Source organism: Schistocerca cancellata, chromosome 11 (genome assembly GCF_023864275.1).
Source record: "Schistocerca cancellata isolate TAMUIC-IGC-003103 chromosome 11, iqSchCanc2.1, whole genome shotgun sequence".
NCBI lineage: Eukaryota > Metazoa > Arthropoda > Insecta > Orthoptera > Acrididae > Schistocerca > Schistocerca cancellata.
This window is the reverse complement of record NC_064636.1, coordinates 55,818,215-55,835,446: the sequence shown is the minus strand read 5'-3', so window position 1 is coordinate 55,835,446 and position 17,232 is coordinate 55,818,215. Positions and strand designations below refer to the sequence as shown.

The following is a 17,232-nucleotide window of genomic DNA, read 5'->3' as shown; positions in this document are numbered from 1 at the left end:
TCAAAAGACTTAAATAAGCAACCGAAATCAGTTATAAAAAATTAGATGTGTCTGTAAAATGAGCAAGTATTTAAAATTATACAAAATTTTAGAGATTACATTGTAACTGAAAATATTTAATAACTTTTTATGTGCATGTTACGTGTAATTCTGTTTTCTGTAATTGTACATTTCCCACATTCTGGATATATATTGTATTTCAGTTTTGTTATAACCTGGTACATGCTGTCAGAACACATATATTACACCTGTCTGAGTGTGTCTGCCTTTAAATTTGAATAATGCATCCAACACTCTTATTTGAAAATTATCAGGTGGTCTTAGAACAAAAAACCAAAGATGTATGTATTAGTTCGACCACATAGGAAAGAAGTTGGTAGCAATTCGCGTTGTAGCAGACACTCTGGTCATTTTCTCGTATCTCGTGTTCATTTGTTTTGCGGTCGTCGATTTGAGTAGCCGAAAAGGAGTTTCTGTTTGCCGTTCGTTTTTCGCTGTCTGTATCTCTTTATTCATTGTAACTGGTAAGTCCTAATCGTTTTAGTTGCGCTATTAACTTTTTGTCTATGACGCGAAAAAGTGTTTCAGTGGTCTGCTTGCAATACATTGTAGATTCGTTCGCCGCAAAAATATTGTGTGTTCATGGAACAGTATACTTGCTCTTGGTTCCACGTGGTGGTAATTGTAGATGATGTGATGTAAGCTTCAAGGGAGCTGTGCATTCCAATAGTAGGCCCTTGTAGAAATTGGAAGTTCAGGTGTATTTTTTTTTTTTATCGCAGTTATTGTATTGACCAGTCTAGCAAGTAAGAATATTTTCTCGCGATCGGTAACATTGTGATTGAGGACAGTTACTGTTGAACATATTTTGCAGCCAAAATGTTTCCTCCAGCATGTGGTATTCAAATTCGTGTTCAGGAATGAGGTTGAATGTGTGAATACGCCGGTTTTTCGTTAAGATTAATAAGCGTAAAAGAGTGAAGTTAACTGTAATGTGTTTGCTTAAGGCATTGCATTCATATATAGGTTTTAATGTTTTGATTTCTTAAATATGGGTAGTAGTTGCAAATTTTAGGTAATGGACCCCCCTTGCATTTCTCTTAGTTTTAGTTGTACGTACATTATATGCATAAAAATAGTAGTTGGGGTCTTGTCCAGTATTTACTGTGAGTTCTCTGATTTTGCCACGAACGTTTTTTGAATACAATGTGTTAAATAGGCTATGTCGCAGAGTAGTCTGTTACCACTTGTCTTCAGTACACAAGACTGGTTTGATGCAAATCTCGATGCTCTCTCCAGTGAAAACTTTTCCATCTGAGTAACTACTGCAACCTATATCTTTCTGAATCTGTTTGCTGTATTCATGCCTTGGTCTCCCTGTACGATTTGTATCCTCTGCACTTCCCTCCGATACTAAATTGGTGATCCCTTGATGCCTCAGAACATGTCCTACCAACCGCTCCGTTGTAGTCAAGTTGTGCCACAAATTCCTCTTCTCCCCAGTTATATTCAGTAGTTCATCAGTTACGTGATCTACCCATCTAATCTTCAGCATTCTTCTATAGTGCCACATTTCGAAAGCTTCCATTCTCTTCTTGCTTAAACTGTTAATCGTCCATGTTTCACTTCTATACATGGCTACAATCCATAGAAAGACTTCCAGAAAAGAGTTACTGACAGTTAACCTGTATTCAATGTAAAGAAATTACTCTTCAGAAATGCTGTCCTTGCTATAGTCTAAATTTTATATTCTCTCCTTCAACCATCAGTTATTTTGCTCCCCAAATATCCAAATTCTATTACTACTTTGTGTCTCATTTCCTAATGTAATTCCCTCAGCATCACCTGGTTTAATTCACTAATTCCATTATCCTCGTTTTGCTTTTCTTTTTGTTCATGTTATATTCTCCTTTAAAGACACTGTGCTTTCAGTTCAACTGCTCTTCCAGGTCCTTTGCTAACGGAATTAGTGTTATCAGCAGACCTCAGTTTTTATTCCTCCTCCTTAGCTTTTAATTCATACTCGAAATTTTTCTTTTGTATCCTTTACTCTATGCTCAGTATCTACAGATATATTGGGAACAGGCTACCACTCCCCCCACCCCCCCCCCCCACACCCACCCCGTCTCACTCCCTTTCATGACCTTGACTGTTATTACTGCCGTATGGTTACTGTACATGTTGAGTAGCCTTTTGCTCCCTGCAACCTTCAGAATTTGATAATGTATTCCAGTCAACATTGTCAAAAGCTTGCTCTAAGTCTACAGATTCTAAAAATGTAGGTTTGTCTATCTTCTAAACGAAGTCGTAATGTCAGTGTTGCCTCGAGTCTTCCAACATTTCTACGGAATCCAAACTGATCTTCGCTGTGGTCGGTTTCCACCAGTTTTTCTATTTGTGTGTAAAGAATGTGCATTAGTATTTTGCAGCTGATCATTTGTTAATTTTCACACCTGTCAACACTTGGTTTCTTTTGGAGTTACATTCCTCGTGAAGTCTGAGCGTATTTTGCCTGTCTTACATTTTGCACACCAGACGGTAGTTTTGTTAGGGCGGGCTCTCCGAAGGCTATCCGTAGTTCTAATAGAATGTTGTAAACTCCCAGGGCCTTATTTCAGCTTATGTTTTTCGGTGCTTTTCAGATTCTTCATGCAGTAAATCATCTCCCTTTTCACCTTCACCTACGTCCTCTACCATTTCCATATTACCCTCAAGTACATCTCCCTTGTATAGACCCTCTGTATATTCCTTCCACCTTTCTGCTTTTCTGTCTGTGCTTAGAACTGGGTTCCCATCTGAGTTCTTGATATTCTTACTTGATTATCTTTTCCCCAAAGATCTCTAACTTTCCATTAGGCAGTATCTATCATGCCTCTAGCCATCCCTGCTTAGCCATTTTGCACTTCCTGCTGATCTCATTTTTGAAGTGTTTGTATTCAGTTTTTCCTGCTTCATTTACTGCATTTTGAATTTTCTCCTTTCATCAAATAAATTCATTATCTCTTCAGTAACCCAAGGATTTCTACTAGCCCTAGTAGTTTTACCTACTTGATCCTCTGCTGCCTTCACTATTTAGTCTCTCAAAGCTACCCATTCTACCGTATTTCTTTCCCCATTCTTGTCAATTGTTCCCTAATGCCCTCTCTGAAACACTCTACACGTCAGTGGAAGCGTCAGATTCCACCTGTCTGCTTTGACACGTGACGTAAGGGTGTTGTGGTGTGTGACGTAATTATGGCACGGTGCTAGAGTTGGTTGTGTTTGTAGATGTCGTATTGTTGTTTCATGGTGCCCTTGTGTGTGTGGTTGGGTGGTGTTTTCGTTAGGTGTTACTGGTTTGTTGTTTGTATTGTGGCAAGACGTTCATTATTTGTGTGTGTGTATATGGGGATGGGGGGGCTTGCCAATCTAGTTTTCACTGTGGGAATTTGCTGGTGGCAAGTAAATAGTTTGTCTATTCTTCTAGAGTTGTGATGTTTTGTGTATTAATGGTGTATTGATGTATTGGATGTTTGATTTGTGGATCTTAGAGGTTTTGATTTTATTTCTTGTAGTTGTATATGCTGATTTTTTTTTTTATATTAACAGTTATGGTTGACCTATATGGGTCACTTGAAATGACAGATTCCTATTTTTGTAATTGTAAGTGTTGGTGTTTTGGTATCGTCATTTGTGGTTGATGTATATTGGTCAAGGGAAATGTCAGATTCCAATTTTCATTGTTTTAGTTGTAGGTATTGATGTTTTGGTATCTTCGCCTGTATAGGTCAAGGGAAGTGTCTGATTCCTGCTTATTTTTGTTGGTGTAGTAACTTTTTCTTTTTGTTTATCATTTTGTCTTTTGGGATCATGGTGTGTTCTTTTTACTGTTATATTTAGCTTGCCCTCACCCTAAAACCCCCAGTTTCCCGTGGTTGTCCCCTTAGTTTGATTGTACTTTTGGGGAAATGTAATTGTCTTATTTACATGTATTTTCGTGTTTGTTGCTGTGTGTATTAGTGGCATCATAGGCGCCACATTGGAGACTCTTGGAATAGCTATTTCTGCCAGGTTCATGACGTAATGGGTCATAGCAGATGGGTAGAATTGCTCTTCTATAATATCCCTTCTAAAACCTCTTGTTCTTTCAGTTAATCCAGGCCTCATCTGACCCTAAATTTCTGACTTTTTGAAGTTTCTTCAGTTTTTATGTACAGATAATAATTGTGGTCAGAGTTCACATCTGCCCCTGGAAATGCCTTAAGATTTAAAACTTGGATTTTAGATCTGTCTTACCATTATATAATTTGTATGAAACCTTCCAGTGTCTCCAGGCCAGTTACAGCTACTAGTGCGAATATTTCATTGTGTGCGTGGGGGGGGGGGGGGGGTGCAGCAGTGTCACACTATAGCTCACTTGCTGAGAGTTCTGCTGGTAATTTGCAGATTGTATTCTGGAGCCTACACGTGATGCAATGTATCATAGTTTACCTACAACCAGTAATGCCTTTATCGAGCTGTAGGTTGTAAATGGATCATCTTCTGTGGCATAGCATCATCATTGTAAATTGAAATAAAAAAAAATTTTTAAAGGTAGAGCTGGACATTGTGTAACATTTTTGTCACTTGTATTAAACCATCTGTTCATTCCAATTCTTTCAGTACATATTTTCATTCTTAGTGTGTGTGAGATTTTTAGGAAGATTGTTTTTCATTCTGAGCAATTTTTATTTTTTGGTTTTGTTTGTAGGTTTGGATTTTATGTATTCCTATCAATATGGAAGACTTAGGGTAGGGTGTGTCAACTGTAATATGGAATACGAATTTTACAGTTGAAATTTTTCACCTATGCTACTATCGTATTCTTTAGTTGACCTAAATAAATTGAAATACGGGAGACAGATTTTACTGTTGGAGGTTTTTTCACTGTCACTAGTACCACTATGATAATTTTCATCCGATACTATTAGTATCGAAGGTGGAAAAAAAATCATACCACTTCAGCTTAGCTGTTTAGGTCAGTTGAAGTGTGGGATACAGATTTTATGTATATCGCTTTTTTTTTTGCCTTCAGTTTTCAGCTGAGGTACAGGTTGCCAATGTTACTTACATAGATTCCTTGTCTTTACTAGCAACGTGGGATACAGATTTTACACGTGTCGGTATTTTCACTTCTGCTGGTACTAGTATCAGCTGAAAAATAAGTTGCTAGTGGTAGCAGAGGCGAAAAAAGCAACACCTGTAAAATTTGTATCCTGTACTCCAGTTGACCTACATAGGATACTAGTGCTAGCAAAGGCAAAAAAGTTGCAATGCGACTAATTTGATACCGTACTGCAGTTACCCTATGAAGATCAGCTCAAGTTCAGGATACAACTCATATGTCAACAGAGGTTAATGTTACTTGTCCCTTCTCTTTTTTGCACTAGTATCTCATTCTTCAATAGAGTTATGTAAGTCAACTGAAGAATAGGATACTATAGGTTCGTATGAGTAGTTGCCAGTTGGCTTGTGCGCATATGCAGACCTGAATTCGCGTATGAGCAGTGCCTTCCTCCCGCTTCTGGCTCCTTGAAGTGTGGCTGTTTGCCGTATGAGCAGTAGCAGCAAGTAGCCAGATGCTGGCGTACCCTTGCTGCCAGATTTGCGCATGTGCAGTGTATTATAGTTGGGGGGGGGGGGGGGGTCCTTTCCCATGCCAAACGAAATCAAAACAGATTTCTGTGGCTGGGAGCCATCAAGTGAATTAATATACATTCTCATAACCATGAAAGACCAAAATAAGTTAGTATTTTCAATTTTCTGATTTTATATTATTTCCACAATATTAGCAATCAACCGTTAATGTCTTAAAGAAGCTATTTGTCTGTTTTATAGATAAATTTGCTTCTACTATTTATTTATTTATTTTTTTTTTTCGCTGAGGCAGTTCGTTTCAAATAAACTGTTTCATTCTGCACTGTTGGCTACTTTCAACCTCATTCAATTTCAACTGGAAATTTTCATTTTCTGGGTTTCTGGGATGAATGACATTATACCATAATAAAGAACCAAACATGAGAATACAGTACTGGACCTCCAAGAAAATTGGTATCGCGAAAACCACACGAAAAGCTGAATATCAGGTACTTCAGAGTGCATCTGGACATAGAAACGTGTAATTAGTGGAATGAAGCATTTTAATATGGTTTATGAAATTCCGAAGTTGCTGGAGTAGTCTCCGAAGTGCTGTTCCTTTTGTGACACTGTAAGATCTCTTAATGCTATATGCGTATGAACATGGTAAACATTGACTTGAAGCTGACTAATAAGGCAAATTTGGTCAGTAGTTTTGAACTAAATATTTTGTTTCAAACATAATGACAGCTGTAGCAGAATTGTACAAATCTGCCTTCTGTGAAAGGGTATTTGATCACGAGGCACTTGTCTAGTACTTCCTCTAGGCCTGAAGTTTTCTTAATTTGTGTTTGTCTTAAATTTTTAGAATGCCATTCTATGCTAAATTGTAGACTGGCAGCATATTGTGTTTTATTGTTGTAACTCCCCACATGGCTTCATATTTATTCCTACAGTAGAATATAAACTGCAAGTTGTACAGTTCCTTTGCCTCACAGACAACCATGTTAATTTTTTTATGCATTTGAAATAGCCATGAAATTTATTGTCCATTATTGTGGTGTAAGCTACACAAGAAACGTTTTTCCAAGATTTTTGTGTTCAGTCCTATTAGCTTTTTTCATTGCTGTGTAGATGTAAACCTGTTGGAAGTGCTACATAACAATATTGCACTCGTGCGCCTCTGCCCTTTTTTCCCCCTAAGGTAAGTCTTTCCGTTCCCGGGATTGGAATGATTACTTACCCTCTCCCTTAAAACCCAAAACCCACATCCTTTAGTCTTTCCTTCTCCTTTCCTCTGTCCTGATGAAGCAACCTTGGGTTGCAAAAGCTTGAAATGTGTGTGTGTGTGGGGGGGGTTTATTGTCTCTATCAACATACCAACACTTTCGTTTAGTAAGTTACAGCATCTTTGGAGATATACACGCACACTCTGTAACTTACCAGACGGAAGCGTTGATCTGTTGATAGACAATAAACACACACACACACACACACACACACACACACACACACACACACACACACTTCAAGCTTTCGCAACCCAAGGTTGCTTCATCAGGAAAGAGGGCAGGAGAGGGAAAGACGAAAGTATGTGGGTTTTAAGGGAGAGGGTAAGGAGTCAGTCCAATCCCAGGAGTGGAAAGACTTACCTTAAGGGGAGAAAGGACAAGTATACGCTCGGGCACACGCACAAATACTCATCTGCACATATACAGACACAGGCAGGCATGTGTAAATGCAAAGAGGTTGGGCAGAGATGTCAGTCAAGGCGCAAGTACAGAGGCAAAGATGTTGTTGAATGCAGGTGAGGTACGAGGGGCGGCAACTTGAAATTAGCGGAAGTTTAGGCCGGGTGCATAACGGGAAGAGAGAATAAATTGAAGGGCAAGTTCTCCGATAGGTTGGTGTCTGTGGGAAGTATCCAGATAATCTGGGCGGTGTAACACTGTGCCAAGATGTGCTGGCCGTGCACCGAGGTATGTTTAGCCACAGGGTGATCCTCATTACCAACAAACACTGTCTGCCTGTGTCTGTTCATGCGAATTGACAGTTTGTTGCTGGTCATTCCCACATAGAAGGCTTCACAGTGTAGGCATGTCAGTTGGTAAATCATGTGGGTGCTTTCACATGTGGCTCTGCCTTTGATCGTGTACACCTTCTGGGTTACTGGACTGGAGTAGGTGGTGGTGGTGGGAGGGTGCATGGGACAGGTTTTACACCGGGGGTGGTTACAAGGGTAGGAGCCAGAGGGTAGGAAGGATGGTGTAGGGATTTCATAGGGATGAACCCAGAGGTTACGAAGGTTACATGGACGGTGGAAAGACACTTGGTGGAGTGGGGAGGATTTCATGAAGGATGGATCTATTAACTTCCCCAGAACAAGTGATGCACTCACTGGTCGGGTGTGTGGTTCTCCTGAACATATTAGTTGTTGCTTTTGTAATATTGGTATATGTGATGATAGCTGACAAAAGTGAGTTACCTGTAACTTTAAAAATTTCATTCCATTCTGGGTTGTGTTATTAAAGATTGGCAGACATGGATGTTAAGTTTATTGCCAACTAGCTTGTGTATCAGGTGAGATAGAGAATTCTCCTCTCCAGTACCAGTTAGTGGTGGTGCTTTGTAGACATCCGAAATCCCTTATATAGTTAGTTTCTGATGTGCTGTGTATATTTCACAGGAATCAAATTATTCCACAGGGACTTGTCTAACATCTAATAGAACTGATGTGTACTAATTGTGCAATTTATTTGTAACATAAATTGCATTATAAGTGGAATTCCCAAATGTGTGTTCTGTATATCTTACCAAGATGGAAACCCTTCTGGGGTGACAACAATAGTGAGCATATACTGAGGCAACAAGTCATGGGATACCTCGTAATACTGTTTTGGACCTTTTGCTAAGCACAGTGCAGCAACTCAATGTGGTGTGGAATAAACAAGTTGTTGGAAGTTCCCTGTAGAAATATTGAGCTGTGCTGCCTCTATTGCTCTCCATAATTGTGAAAATATTCCTGGTGCATCATTTTGTGCTGGAACTGACCACCCTATTATATCCCTTAAATGTTAGATGGGAATCACATTGGGCAGTCTGGGTGGCCACATCATTAATGCGAATTATCCGCAACGTTCTTCAAACAATTGCTAACAGTTGTCCCTGTGACATGGCACATTATCATTCATAAAAATCCATCATTGTTCAGGACCATTGTCCTTGAGTGGCTGCAAATGGTCTTAAGATAGCTGAAAATAACCTTTCCCAGTAAGTGATCAGTTTCATGTAATGTAAACATAGACCCCACCATTATGGAGCCATCACCAAGTTGCACAGCGCCTTATTGACAACTGTGGCTTCGTAGGCTCTGTGCTACACTAGAATTCCGCCATCTGAAATTGGGATTCGTCTGACCTTGCCGTGGTTTTTCCAGTCATCAAGCGTCCAAACGATACGATCACGAAGCTAGGATGGGCACTGGAAGCGATGTACTGTTAGCAGAGGCACTCGCATTGGTAGTCTGCTTCCATAGTCCATTTCACCTCGCTGTCCTGACAGATACATTCATTGTATTTCCCACATTGGCTTATGTGGTTATTTCACACATTGTTGCTTGCCTGTTACCACTGACAACCCTTTGCTAGTGCCGCAGCAGTGTTGCCCGTGGTGAGATGTAACAGTTGGAATTTGGTATTCTCGGCAGGCTCTAGACATTGTGGATCTTGGAATAATGAACTGTGTAATGCTTTCCGAAGTTGAATGTGCCGTACATCGACCTGCAACTACCATTCCGCACGGAAAGTTTAATTCCTGTCGTGTGGCCATAATCACTTCAGAAACCTTTTTCACCTGACTACAAATGACAGCTCTGCCTCCTTTATTCCTTGTGTACATGATACTACCACCATCAGTATATGTGCACATTGCTATACCATGACTGTTGTCATCTCAGTGTACAGTAATAAGATAAGCTAATCATAGTGCTATTAATGCACTAAATATGGCAACTTCCTTTCACTTCATGCTTAATGCTATTCCCAGTACACCAACTAAATTCGAATGAATGAATTTTAACAGAGCTTCTTGACAGGTTTGTCCACCTGTGGGTCCGGGGGTTAGAATAGCCCTGCTGTATTCCTGCCTGTCGTAATAGGTGACCAAAAGCAATCTCACATGTTTTGGGTCAGTTTTGATAAAAAAAATCACCCTCTGCCCAGTCACGGTCTTTACTCGCTTGTGACAAGTTGGGGATGTTTCAGTTACAATCATTCCCCATAAGACCTTAAATATGATCCAGGTTGTTGTGTGCCACAGGGACCTTCTTTTGCAGTCTGTTGATGAGATGCACGCCAATGTAGAGTGGTGAGATCTTAATTTCGTCTGGCATGTTCTTCGAGGTCCGAGGGATAATCAGGTTGCCACTGGTTCCTTCATCTTGGCCTTCGAGGGTGATACATTGCTTGAGGAGGTCAAGGTGATGGTCTACCACTGTGACGTCACGCTCTATATCCCTCACCTGATGCGGTGCTTTAAGGGCTGGAACTTCAGCCGTATGTCTTCCTGCTGTACTTCCAGTGTCACATGTCGAGATTTCGAACACCCATCACATCCATATACTCCGTGCCCTGCCTCCCATCTGTGTCAACAGCAGAGAGCATCATTCACCTTGCTCACCAGGCTGCAGGATTTTACAGAAAGAGCGGAAAATCACGTAATAAAAGACCCCGGACTGACTGACCGACACTGAGGATAAGAGGAAATACGAACGACTCCATCTTTTGCAAATGACTCCGTCTTATGCCGCCCCTATGACAACAGTGGTGGTCCCATCAAGTTTAGCGAATTCATCGGCACCCAGAGCCGTAACACTACATCTTCCCCCTTGACCTGAGGGGCACTACACTCTCTGTTGCTCCTGCGCCACCTACTTCAGGAACAACATCGCCCACTCATTGGGGTCGTCCATCCCCTCTTCTAAGCTGGAGAAGTGTCAAACTTCTTTGGCTCATCTTGCTCAGAAGGAGTCTCTTGGGTCCCTCTCTTCCCAGGTTTCCACCAGTGGTGTAAGTGCCCACAAGCAGCTGGTTGTAGGGCTTCACGATCCTCCTCAGTCCCAGAGACAGAATCAGTGAAGCCCTCCCAGCCAATGAAACCCAAGGAGCAGCGAGAAATGTCCAAGAAGACCTCTTAGATGAAGGAACTTATGGTGGGCCCACCCCACTGCAACGTACGAGCTCTGCCGAGATTCTGGCATCTACTGAGGACCTAGATCTCGCAGGACCCTCAGACACCGTGAAAGTCGATCGTAGGGGAACTCAGTTGGTGGCAGCAGGTGATCCAGCAGTTTAACCTAACACCTCGATCTCTTCACGCCTTTTTCCTCCGTGGACAGTGTCATCCTCCAGTTGAACTGCAGCAGTTTTTTCCACCACTTTGCTGAGCTCCGACAATTTCTCAGCCTTAACCCTTTCTTCTGAATTTCTCTCCAGGAAACTGGGTTTCCGGTGATGCGAACACCCGTCCTCTGTGGCTATTTGGGTTATTATAAGAATCCAGCAGCTTATGACAGGGTATCTGGTGGAGTGTGTGTCTACGTCCTTAACACTCTTCAAGCGAGTGTGTCCCTCCTCAGGCAACCTTAGAGGCTGTCACTGTTTGGGTTTTGATGCCTTAGGCTGTTAACTGTCTGCAGTCTCTATCTTCCGCCGGATGGTGATGACCCGCTGCATGTATTGGCTGCGCTGATAGCCCAATTGCCGCCACCTTTTCTATTATTGGGGGGGGGGGGGGGGGGACTTAAACCCCCCTTAACCCTTTGTGGGGTGGATTGGTGGCAACAGGCAGAGGCACTGTCACTGAAAAAGTGTTGGCACAGCTCGACCTTTCTCTATTAAATAATGATGCCTCCACACATTTCAGTGTGGCACACGGCATGTACTCGGCCATCGACCTTTGTCTACAGCCCCAGCCTTCTACCGTTTGTCCATTGGAGTGTGCATGACAACTTGTGCGGTAGTGACCACTTTCCGATCTTTCTGTCACTGCCCCAGCGCCACTCACCTCGGAGCCTCCCCAGATGGGCTTTGAATAAGGCTGACTGGGACTAATTCACCTGCATTGCCACTCTTGAGCCTCTTTCTCGTAGTGCCATTGATGTGGTGGTTCCCACGATCGCCACCGGCATCATTTCTGCCACGGAATCTGCAATTCCCTGTTCTTACTCTTGGGATCGTTCTGAACGACGCTCATAACCGTCTGGCTGCAGTGTTTTCACTGCCGAGCTGGTCGCCATCTCTCGTGCCCTAGAGTATATCCGCTCGTGTTCAGGTGAGTCCTTAGTTATCTGTAGTAACTCGCTGAGCAGTTTACGAGCTATCGACCAGTGTTTCCCTCGCTCTCGTCTGGTGACGGCTATCCAGGAGTCCGTCCACTCTCCCGCCCATTGCGGCCGCTCCGTGGTTTCGGTGTGGACCCCAAATCGTGTCGGCATCCCAGGTAATGAACACTGGCCAGACAGGCTGTCGGTGCACCAGCTTTGGAGATCGGCCTTTGAGTGTGATCTCCGTTCAGTTTTGTGGCAGAAGGTTCTTGGTACCTGGGCTTATGAATGGTGCACCCTGCCTTCACTCAGCAAACTTCAGATTGTGAAGCAGACTACCGGTGGGTGGCACTCTTCCTCCGGGTCTCTCGCAAGGACTGTTGTGCTCTGTCGGCTGCGCATTGGCTACACCTGGATGACGTGCGGTTATTTATTGTGCCGCGAGGACCCACCTCTGTCGCTATGGTTCAGCATTGACAGTGGTCGATATTTTGTTGGACTGTCCACATATAACTGTTTTCAGGCAGACATTTGCACTGCCTGATGTGCTCCCTGCACTTCTAATGAATGATGCTGTCATGGCAGGCTTAGTTTTGAGTTTTATTTGTGCAGGGGGTTTTTATCGCTCAATCAAAGGGTTTCTCTCTTTTGTTGTTTCTCACCTTTGGCTTATGCTTTTAGATTGGGCTTTTTAGTTCTTGGTGGTTGGTTTTTCCCTTTTCTTCTGTTTCCGTGGTTGGCCAACTACTGTAGCACACTGTGTGTTTTTAATTCCTTTTTTCTGGTCTTTGTCTATGTTTTCTTGTTCTGTCATCCCTTGTCATCTCTGTTGCTTGTTTTTGTTCCTTGTGGGTGTTTCATGATTGTGGAAAAAGGGACCGATGACCTTTGTAGTCTGGTCCCTTCAACCACCATCTTGACAGGTTTGTGTTGACTCCAGTTCATTGTAGATCTCACGTTATATCTGTTACTGTGATAAAGATTTTGTTAACTCCCAAACAACTTTGGGGGGGGGGGTGTTGTTTCTGATTAAATCCTTGACATATGGACTCTAGTTTAATGTAACATTTAGTTTGCATGTCAAACCATTGTGAATAGGTGTCACAATACATAGTGCACACAGTCAGCTGCACTTATCTTGTGAGGTAGTGTATTGTTCCCTGTGGAGAATCCTGCATGAATGCCAGACACACACAGCTAAGTTTCTGTTTGATGAATGGGTGTGTTGTATCCCAGGCTATTTTCTCAAAATCTTTTTGAAAAATATATATAGCTGGGTGTCAATGAAGTCCTGTCAGTTATGCCACGAGTCATTAATAACAGAGATAGCTTAAGGTTATTTCTACGACCCTCCACAACATTTTAAATAAGCTATGAACACCATTAGAGCCAACACAGTTACAACTCTCTATTTATCTATTGTAATTTTGAGACTACATATGGGTATGAAACTTCCTGGCAGATTAAAACTGTGTGCCCGACTGAGACTCGAACTCGGGACCTTTGCCTTTCGCGGGCAAGTGCTCTACCATCTGAGCTACCGAAGCACGACTCAAGGCCGGTACTCACAGCTTTACTTCTGCCAGTACCTCGTCTCCTACCTTCCAAACTTTACAGAAGCTCTCCTGCGAACCTTACAGAACTAGCACTCCTGAAAGAAAGGGTATTGCGGAGACAGGGTTTAGCCACAGCCTGAGCTACCGAAGCACAACTCACGGCCAGTAGCTCAGATGGTAGAGCACTTGCCCGCGAAAGGCAAAGGTCCCGAGTTCGAGTCTCGGTCGGGCACACAGTTTTAATCTGCCAGGAAGTTTCATATCAGCGCACACTCCGCTGCAGAGTGAAAATCTCATGCTGGATACGTGTGGGTAGTATGTGCCTTGCGTCAAAAGTAAAACTAATGCATCTGTTTTGCCAGTTCATTATTGGTGCCAATGCTTGGTACTATGTTGAAGTAATTGTTAGTTCGCTGGTCCGTGATGGAATTTTCACTGCTGTCGGCAGAGCTTTTATGTCGGTCAGATTGGTTGTATCACTGCTTTTGTTTCTTGTTTAAGAATGATCTGAACTGCTCGTGCCTAAAGCTTGGAGTATTATGGATATTGAGTATAATGTAAACATTTTGCTTTTTTAAAGTAAAGCTGGAGGATTTTTTATATTTGTGGTGGCAGTGGACTTTACTCAATACTACAGCTTGTTCTCTAGCTCGGATATCACTGAGACCTGTGCAACCTGCTTTCTGTCTTTAATTGTATTTGTTTATAGGTGCTGAAGGTAAAGTGGTGAAATTGAAGCGTTTGTTCTAAACACTCGACTTGGCATTATAGAGTTGTTAAATTACTGTATCAGAAACTGGGCAGCTTTTAATGCGTTGTTTTTACCTCCCAATTTCAGGTGCTAAATATGGCCAATAACAGAGGCAGTTTGGTTCACGCGATGTCAGAGCTCCTGACGAGGGGCACGGGTGCCGACGTTACGCTGTGTGTCCGTGGTGGTGAAATACAGGCGCACAGCTTAATACTCGCTGCCAGGAGCCCTGTCTTCGCAGCTATGTTACTGCAGCACGACACGGAGGAAGCTGCCAGTGGCCGTGTCCAGATACCGGACGTAGAGGCTGCCACTATGCGGCAGCTTGTCCGCTACGTGTACACGGACGAGGTCCCGGAGGGGAAAGAATCTGCGGCAGAGCTACTCGCGGCTGCCGACAAATACGACCTCCCTCTGCTGAAAGAGGCTTGCGAGGACCGGTTGCTGCAGAATTTGTGTCTAGAAAATGTGGCGGAGTGTGCAGTGCTGGCCTGGCAGCACTGTTGCTCGCGCCTGCTTGGTGCCGCCGTCGAGGTGATCTCCCGGGACCCTCCGGAGGCCCGCAAGACGGAGGGCTGGCGAGAGGGAGTGGCCTGCTGCCCGCGACTGATGACGGAAATCTCGGATTTGGTTGAAGCGAAAATCAGGTTAGCTATAATTCTAATTTTGTTTGTTTTTGTAAGTAGCACCTACAAAGTAGTGAGCCTTCTCTTGACACTTTCCAAAGGAATGGTTGGAGGTATGTATTTCACTAGTGTAAATCTCGCATATTCCACACGATCCGCATTCGGGACTATCAGTGTGCGTATTCTGTAAGCATTTTTGTGCTTTGAAGATATAATAGAACCTTCACATCCTTCTGCTGTATTTTTGGAGGCAGTGTTGCAGTTTACAATCAGTTGCGGTGAAAATTTAGTGCAGATTTGGGACATAAATGTATACTTGCCTAGTTAATTAGACCCAAAAAAATTTAGCAGAATTGTGCTTCCTTATATACATTAATATTCTTAATCTGACAGCTGTGAGTGCTAAGTATATTTTGCATGTGCACTTTTCTCCATTTTTGTTTTAACTGAATGTAGTGATTTAAAATGTTACATTTGTCACAGAAAACCTTGTATACAAATTCAGTATGCTGTGCTGGAATTAAATTTTGGATGACATTAGCTCAAATGAGCAGTGGCCATATGGTTTACAGGGATGGATATTTCAATATAAAAAATACTTCCATATAAGATGGGCTTCAGAATAACATGTTCCCATCTACCACAATTGCTGCTGTATACAAACCACTTACTTGATACGTGTTGCGGGGGGAAGTGTGTGCTGTGGGTTAATACACCAAATTGGTCTTTCTCCTCATCTTTTGCTTACTTTTTGCTGTGCTTCTTACTTAAATCTCTCAAAAGCTGCTCTAATACTGTGCATTGCCAAATAATTTTCAAGAAACAGTGGGAAAGTTTCATGATCCTGTCAAATACCGTAGGATGTCGCTAGTCCTCGGGCAGCTGTATTTGCAAAATTAGAGGTGGTGGCAGCCAACAGTCTTGATATTCATTTCTTTCTTCTGGGCTTTAATTTAACAAATGTCTTCTTTTATGATGCACATTTGTTTCGAAGGAAAAAAATATTATACCAATAATCATTGTGGTATATTTGGAGACATCTATAGTTGACCTAATAGATCACAATGGAATGAATATTTATCTGTAAATTATGTAGTCAGGTATAACTTGAGTGTGATATGCTCAAGTGTATTGAGAGAAAAATCACAACTATTTATTTAATCTTGATAGTATCTTCCCACAGGTGTATATTTTATCTAAGGTTAAACATCTGTCACAGCAATGAGTGTTCGGTGAAAGGGTAGCGTGAAGGGCTGGACTGATAAGCAGTACGAGGACACACTGCCATAATCGGTAGCGTTAATGTAACTTGTCAAATGGCTGACTTTCTTGTGTGGTAGCCGACAGGCTAGTGAAATTTAGTGCCAGTTTCTCAAAAAAGGCTGAGCAGCACTTTGTACCAGAGCAGTAGTTGTCAGATCTGTGTATCTGTCTGGTTTCTGCTTCCTGTGTCAGGCCTAATTTGGTACACCACCCTCTGACGTTTCTTAGAGTTCTAAAAATGTCAAGTAATTTTGTGTAACCTCAAAATCTTCTTCCCCATCCTGGAGCAAACTTACAAACCTTAATACACATTTCTCACTGATCGTGTGGGCTTATAGCATTCAATTGGTGTAGTTAATAATTTTGCGACTATCTACTGTGACAGTAAATTTCTGTGGAAAATAATCTCTCCCTGTTTTCCAGTGCCGCAAAGGAGGACGCCTTGAAGAAGTGGCTGCACGAAGCTGCAGAATATGGAAATGTGGCCGAAATGGTGGACATCCTGGCACAGGGAGTGGACATAAACTGCCAGTGTGAAAACGGCTACACGGCACTTCACAAGGCGGCGAAGGGTGGGGACGTCTGGGCCGTAAACTGGCTGTTGGAGGCGGGTGCCGATGTCAGTGCACAGAACAACTGGCAGCAGACGCCCCTCCACGTAGCAGCAGGACACGGCAGACAGGGTGTCGCGATGGCCTTGCTGTTTTACGGGGCTGACAAAGACGCGTGGGACGGCAGCGGGCAGACGGCTCTGCAGGTTGCCGCCGCGTGTGGTGAAGCGGCCGTGGTCAACCTGTTGTTGCGGCTGGGAGCAGACCGATCTGCTGCCGGATATGGTAGGACGCCTCTACAACTTGCTCAGGCGTACAACAGGAGGGCTGTTGTTGATATTCTGAGTGGGGTTCGTCCGGTGTAAGGTGGACCTTTCGTACCATTTTCGATAAAGCAAATAAACTTCTGGTTTACTGTGAAACGTGTCATTGAATTATTCAAATATTTACCTGCTCTTCCTTCCCACTTCTCTCTTCTCCTCATAGTGGTCCTCCTTCCGCAGGTGAGACTTCCTAAATACCTACCATCAACTACCGTGAGATTCCCAAACAGTAGTGTTTTACACTT

General features: G+C 42.8%; 1 protein-coding gene across 1 annotated transcript; it reads left to right on the top strand.

The window, feature by feature from the left end:
• The first annotated feature begins 395 nt into the window (after positions 1 to 395).
• Positions 396 to 17,030, top strand: LOC126108539 (poly [ADP-ribose] polymerase tankyrase-like). Its single transcript, XM_049913826.1, has 3 exons — positions 396 to 524; positions 14,312 to 14,871; positions 16,537 to 17,030. The coding sequence occupies exons 2-3, from the start codon at positions 14,321 to 14,323 to the stop codon at positions 17,027 to 17,029; spliced, it is 1,044 nt and encodes a 347-aa protein (XP_049769783.1). The 5' UTR covers positions 396 to 524; positions 14,312 to 14,320; the 3' UTR covers position 17,030.
• Positions 17,031 to 17,232: the final 202 nt, after the last annotated feature.